The 12,810-nt window shown below is 50.5% G+C and overlaps 1 protein-coding gene across 2 annotated transcripts; it reads right to left on the bottom strand.

Annotated features, from left to right (window-relative positions):
• Positions 1 to 1,623: 1,623 nt before the first annotated feature.
• SHOX (SHOX homeobox) lies at positions 1,624 to 11,688 on the bottom strand. Of its 2 annotated transcripts, none has more exons than XM_058018554.1 (5): positions 11,415 to 11,688; positions 8,015 to 8,223; positions 3,559 to 3,616; positions 3,381 to 3,469; positions 1,624 to 1,869 (listed from the first exon to the last, which is right to left on the bottom strand). In XM_058018554.1, exons 1-5 carry the CDS (start codon positions 11,686 to 11,688, stop codon positions 1,624 to 1,626), a joined length of 876 nt encoding a protein of 291 aa, XP_057874537.1. The 2 variants fall into 2 exon arrangements, with proteins under 2 accessions (XP_057874537.1, XP_057874538.1); XM_058018555.1 differs by lacking the exon at positions 1,624 to 1,869 and adding an exon at positions 2,445 to 2,495.
• Positions 11,689 to 12,810: the final 1,122 nt, after the last annotated feature.

Below are 12,810 nucleotides of genomic sequence, written 5' to 3'. Positions count from 1 at the left end.
GTAGTTTCTTTGCTTAAGCATTAGCTTAATACTTGGTATCCAAATCACAGGCAAAAATTAAAATGGCCAAATATTTAACTTTTCCTTTTCTACAGAACTCTTCTATGGGTTGTTTTAACTTGTTCGGGTTTGTTATTGTTTTGCTTTTTTACCTAAAATCCTGTGAAAGTGTCATACAGATTTTTCAGCTTGCTTCTGAGAAATATGGCACATTAAGTTGACTAGAAATCATAGTGTCTCCCTTTTCCCATATGTGATACATATAACTTTATCATTCCTAGAAGACTCGGACTGTCATTTTGGCAAGGAGCTGCAATGCACCAGTCTGAGCATAAAGGATTTAAGTTATGGATCTTGCAGAATTGGTTAATAACGGAATAAGTACGGCTATTTTTTTTAATCTATAATATTTACAGTATTGCACTTTACTGCACTTAATTGCATTTCACTAAAATTAATGCTGCATCAGTATTATGCCTTAAAACCATATGTCCATCTTTGTATAATTCATTCTTTCTACGTCCTGTAAAACAGTGAGATTCTGATTCAAAGATCTAGGCATTTGGGGGAAAAAATGAAAATATGACCTGTTTCTATGGCACAACACATCTCTTTGAGTTCATGTAATTCTGGCAAACAGGTGCATTTCTAATTGTTCCCATTTTTCAAGTTATCGCTAACAATTAGTAAATTCTAGTCTCTTTTTTTTCTCCTTTCAAAGGACATAGCCATTTGAGACACACACTTTTTTGTTATTGCTGCTCCTTTTTTTTTTTTTTTAGGAAAGAAAAGAAGGAAAATAAAAATCTGCCTTGCCTCAGATCTGAAATTCCACAATTAAATTCAAACCAGTTCTGCAGCAGCAGCAGCTCCTCAGTGATGGAAGAGATTCATGGCAGTGAAATAATACTGTTGGCAACAAAGAAATGTCATCTTTAATGGAGACCAGCCCCAAGGATTTATTATTTATTATTATTACTATTTGTTTTGTTTAGTTTTGTTCTAATATATTTCTGATCTTCAAAACGTGTTTAGTTTGACACATGCACAAGGTAGCAAAACTGACAGCAGCAGATGACGTTATGCCGGAGCGATCACTTTTGCCAGGGTCAAAAATCCAAAGTGTCCCCAATGTTCACAGATTAACATAATTTAGAGATCGTTTCCTTTTTTTTTTTTTTTTTTTTCTCTTTTTGTGATTTTTTTTTTTTAACTCTCTTTTCTCTCTCCTCCCACCTACTTTGTCCTCCGAGGAGTCTCTGACCGGCGGGTGCGCGTTTGCTGCTGGCGTGTGTTGTGTCCGGGGCCCCGCGGCGGGCGGAGCGTCCCCGCCGCGCCCCGCGGCTCCTGCGGCCGCCGAGTCCCTGGGGCCGGCCGGGCCAGCAGAGCGGCGCTCGCACACCTCGGGGAAGGGGAAAGAAATAAAAACGAAACACAAAAATAAAATAAACCAAAAAAGAGATAAGGCGGCAGGGCGGCCGGAGCGCTCGCTGCTCGCCCCGCAGCCAGGGAGGAGGAGGATGAGGAGGAGCGGAGGGGCAGAGCGGCGGTCCGTGCGGGTCACACGCCCGCCCGCCGCGGGCACCCGGGGCGGGGTGTGACGGGGGGCTCGGGGCAAGCGTGTCAGAGCCCCAGGGCCTCGGCGTGCTTGCGGGCCTTCAGCCGCAGGTCGGCGATGCTGGAGTTCTTGCTGTTGCTCTTGGCGGCGGCGGCCACCACGGCGGCGGCGGAGGCGGACTCCGCCAGCGAGGCGATGGGCAGCCCGAAGGGCGGCGGCGGGAACATCAGGTAGGGCGCGTGGGCCGCCAGGTGCGGGTGCAGGTGCGGGTGCGCGTGGGCCACGCCCTCCAGCTGCAGCTGCGCCTGGACCTGGGCGGCGGGGCAGAGACACGGCGTCAGTCCGAGCCAGGGACACGCGGACAGACAGAGCCCCGGGACACCCCGGGACACGCCGGGACACGCCTCCCCAGCCCCGACCCTGCCCGGCAGCCCGGCGCATGGAAACACCAACTTGTGAGCGGAGGGTCCCCCGCAATCAGGGCGGCAAACCTCCGCTCCTTGCTCAGTGAGGGCACAGAGACCCGCTTAACCCTCCTCCTGGTGGTTTCAAGTAAATAAATAAATAAATAAATAATAAATAAATGCGGCCCTACGCACGGGCGCCAACAAGTGCTAAATAGCTATTTTTTTTCTCTTTTTTTTTCCTTTTTTTTTTTTTTTCCAGGGATGTTTATTTATACCTTGCTAAAAACTCTTTGGCCGTGGGTCCCTTGCTATACCCGGCTAGTGTTTGCTTTGGAGCTTTCGAGACCTACACAAACACATTGGGTTGACTGAGAGATTTCAGCTTCGGGTAGGTTCGGGGAGGAGTGGGGGAGAGTTTATTTATGTATTTAATTATTTTGGTCCAAATATGTCTTTTAAAAATCAATACAATTAATCTGTCAGCTCCACGTGTCTCCGAGATGGAGAAGGTGGTGGAGGGTCCCTTTGGGCTGGAAAAAAATCAATTCCCCGATTAATTGACAAAAAAAAAAAAAAAAAAAAAAAAAAAAAAAAAAAAAAAAAGAATAAAAAAAAAGAAAGAAAAAGAAAATACCGAGGGAGGGAGAGTTACAACCGGCTGGAAGAGGGAATGGAATTTCATCGCCCTCGTCCCGGTTTTCCCCAGCGGCTTTCTCCGGGTGGCTGCGCTTCGCTGGGCACGGACCCGGGCCCCGCAGTGGCGTCGGAGTCTGCGCTCCTGTCGCCACTGCCCCTGTCCTGGCTGGCCGTCAGGGTGGCAGAGCATTTGGGAGCAGGCTCCCCACCTCCGGGGTGGTCACATCATCGGAAAAGGACAGGACTCATCAGCCCGCCCGGGAATGAGCAGGGCAGCTACAGAGCAAGGGTCCGCATAGTATTTCCCCCTCCTGGTTTGGCCCAGCGGGCGGAGGAGCCGCCCCCGCCGCGCTCTCCGGGCCAGGAGGCGCCCAAAGCCCCCCGGGCTGTTCGGACCGAGCCGGGCCGGCCCGCAGAGGGCGAGCGGGCTCGTCCGGCCACTGCCGGGCCCGCCCCGCCCGGGGAAGGCGCTGCGGCCCCGGGAGGCCGGTCCGGTCCGCGGGCGGCCGCGGGGCCCCGTGCCAGCCCATGGCACGGCAGCCGAGGGCCCTGAGCCCCGCCGGCGCCTCCCGGGCCGCGGGACCCCCCGCTCCGTCCCGAGCAGCGCTGAGCTCCCGAAAGCCGGGCGGGGGCTCCTTCGCGAAGTTTTACAGCCTGTTTTTAATACGTGCCAACTTCTATATAAATGGCACTTGTAAACGTGTCCGGCTTCCTCCCGTGCAAACGAATGGGGGTCGGAGCTTACTGGGGGAAAGTAAAATAAAACCGGAGCTAACTACCTGTTGGAAAGGCATCCTCAGGGCTCCCATATTCACATAGGGGGCTACTCTGCAGGCGTCTAAATGGCTGGCGGTTCCCAGGATCACACCTGAGGAGAGACACAGGGCCGGGTGAGTGGCGAAGGCGCCCGGGGCTCCGAGGCCGCCAGCCCCCGGCCGGTCCGCACCCCTAACCCACCTTTGTGCATCTGGTTTTCCTGCTTTCGGCACTTTGCTCTCCTGTTCTGGAACCAGACCTGTGAAAAGAAAAAGCAAACAAAAACAAAACAACAACAAAAAGATGGAGGTGGCCCAGGCAGCTGCTCAGGAGCTAGGGATGGAGGGGTGAGGCCAGTGACTGCACAGCTTTGCTGCGGTCTCCCCTCGGGAGCAGTGGAGGGGATGAGCTCGGCCCCAGGCGGAGTGAGCCCCTCTCTGTGCTGCTGAGGGGCTGTTCGGGGGGAGCTCCTGCTCCTTGTTGCGGTCCCTCAGTCGAACCCGAGAGTTGGGAAGCGCTCTCGCAGAGGGAGAGACCGGGAGCCCGCCGCTCAGCACCGGCCCCGGAGCGCCCCGTGTCCCCTGGGCAGGCAGTGACGGTCTTTCTGCCACCTGTCTGGAGCGACGCTTACAGTAAGACCACCCGCAGGACGGAGGGGACCCTCGTACCCTTCCCAGTCATTTTAAGCAGCCCGGGAAGAGCCAGCGTGGGCCAGGTCAGACTCCGGGATCTGGCCCCCAAGAGACTGGAGCTCCTGCTCTCTCCCGAGCTGGGCTTAAAATCGATGATCTCTGACAAGATGCAAGACACTCAACTTTCGCGAAAGGGTCTGAATCATTCCCCGTTCCATAAATGTTAAAGAAAACAAACTCCGCTTCCGCAGACCTCTGGCCAGACAAGAGCAGCATCTTTTGCAGGCTGGGATGTAGAGAATTGCTCATGCCCCTACCCGAGGAACGCCTGTAATCCGATAATGCTTCCCCAATTCCAGCCGTTCTCACTCAAACAATCGAAGAACTTTGCAGTTGCCACTGCGCTTCCCGTGCCTCTTTTCCAGGGGCATTTCAGACTTTCATTACTTTTCCCCTTCTGCGGTGCTCGATTAACATCTCGCCCCAAAACATCATCAGAAACGCGGGCCAAAATATTTTGCGGATCCTTATCTTTACGCCAAAACCTACCGAATATGGACAAACATTGACTTTCACCGCTGATAAAATCTTGTGGCTAAGTAAACACCTACAACCTTTGATGTTCTTGCACTTGCCAAGAGATCATACGGTTAATTAATACTAACTGCACTTCCTACATCAAATTTTCCCTTCAAGCTTTCTTCAATTGCCTTAATGATGGTCATTTACAACGGAGTAATTAGTGCAAAGAAAGGCTTCCGAAGGCATTAATTACCTCGGGTACCTCAGTGATTTTCTTAAGTAGGAATTGGCCTTCTCTGATTTAGCGCACCATTTCTCCTGCCCGGGGTGTCTGCGGGGGAAGCTCGCAGCGGGCGGCTGCGGAGCGCAGCGGGTGCGGACAGACCGACCGACGGACGGACGGACAGACAGACAGACAGACAGACAGACGCACCCACCCACCAGTGCTGGTTCCTGTCCCTGGCGGCTGCCGCCGGCTCAGCCCTCCCCGTGCCAAGCGGGCATCGCTGCCGCCCCGCTGCCCTGCGCAGCGCAGCGCGGCACAAGCACCAGCCTATTTTTCCCTACCAGCAGCACGCAAATATTAGCAACATGCATCGCTTCTCCTTTTTACTGGACCGTTAGGGATTTATACACATGTACAGATGTATTTAAATATGAGCATGCAAAATATTATCGAGCTGTAGCGACAATAATACATCTTTTTTTTACTGTGGTAAATCCTTGCAGGAAATCTCCTTGTATATATTCCCCATGCCCCCCCGCCTCGACAAAGCAGTGTAAATTGTCAGAAGAAATTTAAGCAGCGTTTAAACAACTTCTCTTGCAAATCAGAACATCTTTCAAACCGAAATTATATTTAAATCTGGAAAACGAAGTGGCCTTTCCCTTTAGCTACGAAAAAATAAGGTTATGAGGAATAAAAGTGATGAATTAGCCACTGCATTAAGCGATAATAAATCAGGCTTGGTGTGATTCGCGATCAATTCCAATTAGTCATGAATATGCTAAGTAAAGCACAGTACACTGTTTTAGACAGTTATTTCTTCATTAAGGATCACTCAGTGATTTCTTTCACAAATGCTCTAATCTGATTTCCTTTTGATTTCCATTAGAGACAGTGAATAATGACATTTAATTTAGCCCTGCACCATAAACCCAAAGATATTTGTTGTAATTGAATTACTGCCTGCTCCTCACTATGGTCTCATAACTTTCAATTATAACCCTGACAGCTGGGTGATATGAGTTTCCAGTACAACACTAAAAATAAAAGGTTAATAAGGACTAGCTACCATAGGAGCTTCAATTTATTTACAGCAAATTTCCACACTAAATTGAAACTATATCCTTTAACAGCAAGGGACAAGAGGTTCAGATAGGAATTAGAGAACAATTCTGAAAGTATTAGGGGGGAAAAAAACCCAAAAAACAAACCTTTCCCTTTTCTGCCTTTTCCTTTTTTTTTTTTTTTTTTTCTGCTTCTACTTATTGATGAATATTAGCTCTGTGCTTATTTCCTAATTAATTATCCATTTTCCCTCTTTTTCCTCTTTATACCTATTTTTTGTATAAGGATTTTTTTAATCCACACAAACCTCTTTTATAAAAATAAGACTTTTTTTTAACCTCGGTCATAATATGCTCCTGATTTTGGGGGGGGGCTTTTTTTTTTTATGCTGTATGTGTGTGCTGTTTTAAGCACTTGAAGCACCAATTTTCCTGTAACTATGAACATCCTGTTAAGGTGCTCCTCAGTAATAAAGTACTTGAAAGAAAGAGTGCAGAATTCAATTACAAGTAATTTATTTTTATAGAAACAGTACATCAAGGCCTTGGAAAGATATTACAGAGCCCAAGTAAGAAGATCTGGGAAGATGACATAAGAGTTGATGTCCCCTTCAGCAAAAGTTTAATCTTTTCATTAATTTATATGGTGTGGTTAGATCAATCTTCCAGGAGAAAGTAGGCCAGCTGCACTCTGAACCCCTGCAATATTCCCTGCAAAATGCCATTCCTAAGGCGTGTGCCTGGCACCATCCCTTGCCCTGCTCGGTTTGTACTGAGACTCAGAGGAGCTCAGGGGAGAATAAAACCTTAAAACCTTGAAAGAAGACAAAAATAAAAAATAGGAAAAAGGGAACGAAAGCAACTTAGGTACTCCATTTATTTCAGGATCTGCCTCCGGGAGACAGTTGTATAAAACGTGGTAGTGGCTTGCTCAGGCAATGCTGGCTGAGCAGTGTGCTGTCAGCTTGCCTTCCGCGCTTAAGGAGGGGCTCCAACAGAGCCCTCTCCCCACTCCAGCTCGGGGCCGTGTTTCCCCATTCCCGCTGTGCCCCGGGAGTGAGGTCAGGGCACGGAGCCTCCGTCTGTGCCCACAGAGCCATTCCCTGCCCGTGTGTAGCTACCCGCACACTCCTACGGGCAGGTATAAATGCACATGGGCATCTCTTATCTCTAGGGTGTCAGGGCGTTTTGTTCACTGGAGGGGTTGCCTTGGTGGCTTTTTCTTCTTGAGTTTTAGTTTGGTTTGTATCTGTTAGGGCAAGTATAGAATTTTAATCCAAGAAGAGATTTCCTTCAGGTTTCTCCTGCTCTGGGCCTGCTCAGAGAGCCACAGGTTGATCTTATTTTTTCTAGGTAGATTTTTGTTAATTATTTCTGTGTTGGGGGTTTTTGTTTGGTTGAGGGTTTTTGTTTCTTTTAATATGACATCTGTTTTGTGGAAGCATTCCCTAGTTGGCTTGGGGGAAGAGGGAGTATTTTTCCTCTGCATCAAACTGAAAATCAAATTTTAAAATAATCGATGTGGAGCCACCCAAACAGACAGCTCTGGTGGCCCCAGGACTACAGCAACCCGGATCTATTTTCAAGATTTCGAGGTCTAATTGGCATTTAGCTGTCTCTGAAGTGGGATGGGAGGGACGGGGGGAACCTCCACCAGATGGGGTGGCATACATTCATACGCTTGCTGTGCGAATCAGAGCCGGCACCTTTCCCCCGGCTCTGGCTAATCCCGTCCCTCAGCACCCAAACTGTCTAGCCTTATTCAGGCGATTGTTTTCTGGCCTTTTTCTTTTTTTCCCCCCCCATAATGGCCCCATAATAGAAAAAGCGGGAAGAAAATAAGGATTAAGAGAGAGTAAATGTCACGTTTGCAAGGAGGGAAAAAATAAATAAATAAATAAATAAATAAAACAGTTGTTCAGTTATTAGAGACTTGTCAACACTATCACCACCCAACTACCCTATCTCCTACACATACCTAAAAAAAATTTTAAACGGCCTTCCTAGGAAACACTAGACACGAGCAGATATTCCCAGAGCAGAATAACTGTTGGGCAGGACAGGTACAGCAGACTTGCAAACAGCTTTCCCATCACACGTGTCACCTCTGCCTTCACCTCCCCGTTGTGCATGAAACGGGGCACTGTGCTAGGATCCGCTGGCAGTTGGGAAGGGAGGTGAGCACGCTTCCAGGAACAGAGCCTTTCTCTTACCTGAACCCTAGCTTCAGATAGTCCCAGCCTCTGGCTTAGTTCCTCCCTCATGAAGGCATCCGGATAGTGAGTCTCATCAAAAAGTCTTTCCAGCTCGTTCAGCTGCTCTAGTGTGAAATTGGTTCTGCTTCTCCTTTGTTTAAGCTTGGTCTGTCCGTCTTCATCTTCTGACTTCACATCTTCCCTCTTCTCTTTGCATTCGTAGATCCCTGCCGGGAAGGGGAAGAAGAAAACGACGCTGAGCCTCCCCTCGCACCTCTTCGAAATTCTCCCACACAGGGGTCTCCCTCCTCCCCTCCTCGTCCCCAGACTCAGCACAACTTGCGGGAGCAGCTGGCGGAGGGGGCCGGAGGTCCCCGGGCAGGCCCTGGAGGGCGAGAGGGGCTGAGCTGCGCTGCGGGCTCCGCGCCGGGCCGGGGACAGCTCGCCCCAGGGCCGGGGGAGGCAGGGAGCCGCGCTGCCTTGCCTGTCTGCTGCCCTGTCAGGAAAACTGTACAGATACATATCATTTTATTTTCTTTCCAGGGTTAGGAGGAAGCCGCTGGTACGGGCAGTTCGGGGAAGGGGTGGTAGGAAAACTGCCGGCCCCCCGATGCCTCCAGGCATGGGAAGAGGTGGGGGGAAGGGGGTTTCTCCGGCGACGTTTTCTCCCAAAGAGGGTTGTGCAAGAAGCTCCCTACCACTGTCATGGTGAAGCCTCGATGATAGTATTTGTGTCGTAAAAGAAACTTTCCCCGAGCATGAGACAGAGACCTCCCGTCTCTCTCCTCCTTTACACCCCTCTTTCCCCCGGAATACCTGCCCGCGGCTCGAAACCCCGGGGGAGGCGCTCCCTGTGCGGGACAGCGGGCTCCAGGGCCGCGGGTCACCCCAGCCCCTCCGGAACAGCAGGAACACTCACAACCCTCACAACCTACAGGGACTCCAGCAGGGCTCTGCGGCCAGAGGCAGCCGCTGAGAATGCTTGTCCCGGGCCGAGGGAGGCTGTGGGGGCAGCGGTAAAACAGTTCCCCTTTCCTGTCTTGGGTAGGGAGATTTCTTTTGCTTTGGCCTGTTATTTCCTACGTTTTTATTATTATAATTTTTCCCCCTTTGCCTTAATGCCAGGAGGCCTAAGGCACTGTCCTTCTTTCAAATCCAGCTAAGGAAAGAGGAAGGGATGCTGGAGCGAGGCACAGCACTGTAGGCGGAACCGGTTCCCCGGGATCCCCTGCCTGCCTGGGGCGCCCGCCGGGTGCGCATCCAGCGGGCTCCCGGGACGAGCCCGCCCCGAGTGCCTCCTTTGTCGTGCCTCCCCTTCTGCGTGGCGTGGATTTCGGGGAGTCGCATCTGCGGATGATCCCGAATTAATTCCCTTTTTCCTCACCAAGTGCACAGGTATTATATACGTATTTACGTATACGTATACTCACACAGAGAAATGTGCTCATGAACATATATTAACCTATATATTTAGGAGCATCCCAAAATGCGAATTATAAACTGTAAGTTAATTAAACGTAATAAAGCGTCCTGGACTGCATCTAGGCTTAAGTCAGGCCGGACCCAAGCCGAGGCATTCGTTTTCTCTTCCAAAATCAAAACTGTTCCTGGCCGTGATCGTTCCCCCGGGCTCCGGGCTGATACTGGCTGCATAAAACTTTGGGAAGGGTCTGGCCTCCGGATGGGGAAATTCGCTGTTTGGTTTTAATGGCGTTTTGTTCTCATTTCTCCTGTAAAGGGAATCCCTATGAAAAGACGAGGGTGCTAACCCAGCAAATGCCTAGGGAAAATCAGGCGCGTTCAAAAGCTGTCTCTTTTCCGAGGCTACAGCATGTCCGTGATAGGTATAAAATATTAACTAGCATATCGGTGGGACTGAAATCACACGCCGGAATCAGTTGAAATTAGACTGAAACCTGGCATGAATTTAAACTGTCACAAGCATCTCAGCTCTTTCCAACTCCTCCCTTCCATCCCCACCCCCAGCCCCTCTCCGTAGATTAGATTAGCTAAACATACAAGCCAGAATTTCGATTCATGGGGAAAAAGGCAGAGTAGTAGACGGTTTTTTTTCGTTCCTTCTCATTCTATTTTTAATTTCTGAAGCATGCCCTGCTTTCATTTTTTTAAAAAAAATCATCTCCTGCATCGAATGATTCCCTTAAACTGAATCTTCTCGTTTTTCAATCTCTCGATCAGAGAAGGAAAATAAGCAGAGCTGAGTGGTACTGGCTCGTGCAGAAATATGGGTACCCGAATACGGGATTATACCTCGTTCTTCTGTTTGGGGAGCAGGTAGAAAAGAGAAGGATATTAAATAAAAGTTTGGGCAGTAAATTAAATCTCCCAGTGTTATATTAAACAAGATCAAACAGTAGGAAACAGCTGAAAGGCTGCTTGTTGTTCCCCAACCTATTAACCGGTTTTTATTACCCCAAGCTAGCCAGTAGCTCCCCAGGTAGGTCCACCTGTCTAACTTGCCTAGAGACACTTTCTCAACTTTCTAATCCCTCCGTCCTTTTAATTCTCCCCTTCCCCTGTCAGCCTGTGCAGGATTTTTAGTTGTCTTGGTTTAAAAAATATTATTTTTTTGAATTGCCGTTGTCGTTGTTGTTGCTTAGAGAAGGGAAGGGGTCGGCGGGGTGCCGTGCTGCCCTGGCCCAGGTGAGAGGGCTGGCAGGGGACCGAGGGACCGGTGTCGGCCGGTGCCTCTGGCCGCAGCGAGGTTCTGTCTCAGCGGCTCCGGGCCGCTGCCCACAGCCAGGCTCCTCTCCTGCTTCTCGTCCCCGCCGCTCGGAGCCTCCGAGAAGGGACAGGCTGACCGACCCGAGACAAAATGTCCAGAGAGAGCCCTCTCCGCCTCCCGCTTTCTCCCAGAACAGCAGCAGCATCCTGACGGCCCGGAAGCAGGAAGAACAGGTCTCCCAAGGCATTAAAACTCCCCGGACAAGGTTTCCTCGTACAAAAATACACAGATAGAGACAAAAACGTCTGACGTGCTGCGCTGCCCCCTTCCCCCGGGCGAGAGAACGCCTAACGCACCGGATCGATTTCGGATGTGAGCGGGGGCTGGCGGGGGGGCAGCACCGAAGTTGTGACTTGTTTTTCGCGGCTACGCTCACGTTAGGCATGCAGGAGTACGCGTTCCTAAGCCTGTGTTCCCGCCGCGGGAGGCAGGCAGGCAGGCAGGGAGGCAGGGAGGGAGGCGGCCGCCGCAGGGAAGCGGGATGCGGGATGCGGGATGCGGGATGCGGGAGGCGGGAGGCGATCCCGCTCGCCCCGCCGGGGCCGCACCGGGGCCGCACCGGGGCCGCGGTGGCCGAGCCGCCCCCGCCGCGGAGAGCCAGGGGCGGCCGCCGAGGGGACCGGGGCTGCCGGCGACAAGCGCGGGGCGAAGGGCTCCCAGCCCTGCTCTTACCTTCCGCTGTCCTGCCCGTGTTGAACTCCTTCAGTTTGTCCTTGTCGCTCTCTACGTGGTCTTTGAAAAGATGCACCGGGCAATGGTTGCTGCTCTCGGTCATGTCCTGCAGGTTAGAATCAGAGTTTCCAAGCTCCCTAGAGCGAGCCAACCCACTCTCCAAAACTTCCCTGTACGTGATGGTCTCCTTCTTGTTGCCGCTGCCACTGCCGCTGCTGCTCTCTTTGCTTTTCTGGTCAAAAGATTTGGATACAAAAGCCGTAAGTTCTTCCATGGCTGCCCGGTGATCTTATCCACAGAGATCCACTTGTTTTCAATCGGAGATGTGGCCGTCCTCCGCACGCTGTTTTTGCACGTAGAAGATGGGCTGTATAGGGTTAGATCACTCCTGCTGTTATTTATGCCTTTCAATTTGAGATCACACTATTTATACATGGCTACCTCAGCCCAACCCCCAGCTCTCCCTGTCTCCAGCAATTACTGACTGCTCCATAGTCGCAGGCGGACTCCGAGCAGCTATCTCCCCCACCTCAGTCCAGCAATTGGCTTTCTTTTCATTTCATCACTCTTTGGCATCTTTGCACCTTGATTTAGGGAGGCAAAGAGGCAACGGCGAAAAAGAGGGGGGGAGACGGAGACGGAGAGAGAGAGAGAGGGAGAGGGAGAGAGAGAGGGAGAGGAATAAAAGGGAGGGAGGGGGAAAGAGGAAAACATGAAAATAGGTATCAACATTCTGTAAATGGGTTGCAGAAATGAGAGTCGAGGAAGACTTAATTGATTTTAAGGACATCCTGTGCGTGGCAACACTGTAAGTAAAAACGGACCCACAGCTAACCAAATAACTGAGCTCCTGCAATTAAATGTATCGCTGTCAAGAGGAAAGGAAAATGAGTGTTCAATAAAAAGGTAATGAATAAAAAGCCGGAGATGTGCATTTTTTGGTAATCGTTGGAAATTCTACCTGATTTGCTATTTAGCTAATTTCTCTTAAGTAAACGGTGAAAATAATCGGGGAAACAAACATGCTGTTTTAAAAGTGTTGCCTGTTCTGGCTGGCGGTGGGTGGGTGGGTGCACGGAGGGGGACGTGTGCTGCAGCTAAACAAGTTGTGAGGTGCCTCGGAGCTCCGTGTCGGTGTGTTCGGAGGATGTGGGGTGGGTTGTTTGGCTGTGGGGTATCCGTAGGTAGGGAGTCTCTCCAGATGTATGCGAACGTTGCAGGATCTGTCCTCTTGTTTATTGTTACTTACGTTCTCTGAAGGTACTGTAGGGGGAAATGAAAATCTGAAATGTTTCTCTGGATATCGAGCTATCTTGCTGCATGCAGCAGAGGGATAATTTGTTAACACGGGAGTGTGTACACCACGACAAATAGAGCATTAAACCTTTTTTTTTTT

This window comes from Melospiza georgiana, chromosome 2 (genome assembly GCF_028018845.1).
Source record: "Melospiza georgiana isolate bMelGeo1 chromosome 2, bMelGeo1.pri, whole genome shotgun sequence".
NCBI lineage: Eukaryota > Metazoa > Chordata > Aves > Passeriformes > Passerellidae > Melospiza > Melospiza georgiana.
Note: the sequence above shows the minus strand (reverse complement) of the source record. Positions and strands in the feature narration are given on the sequence as shown.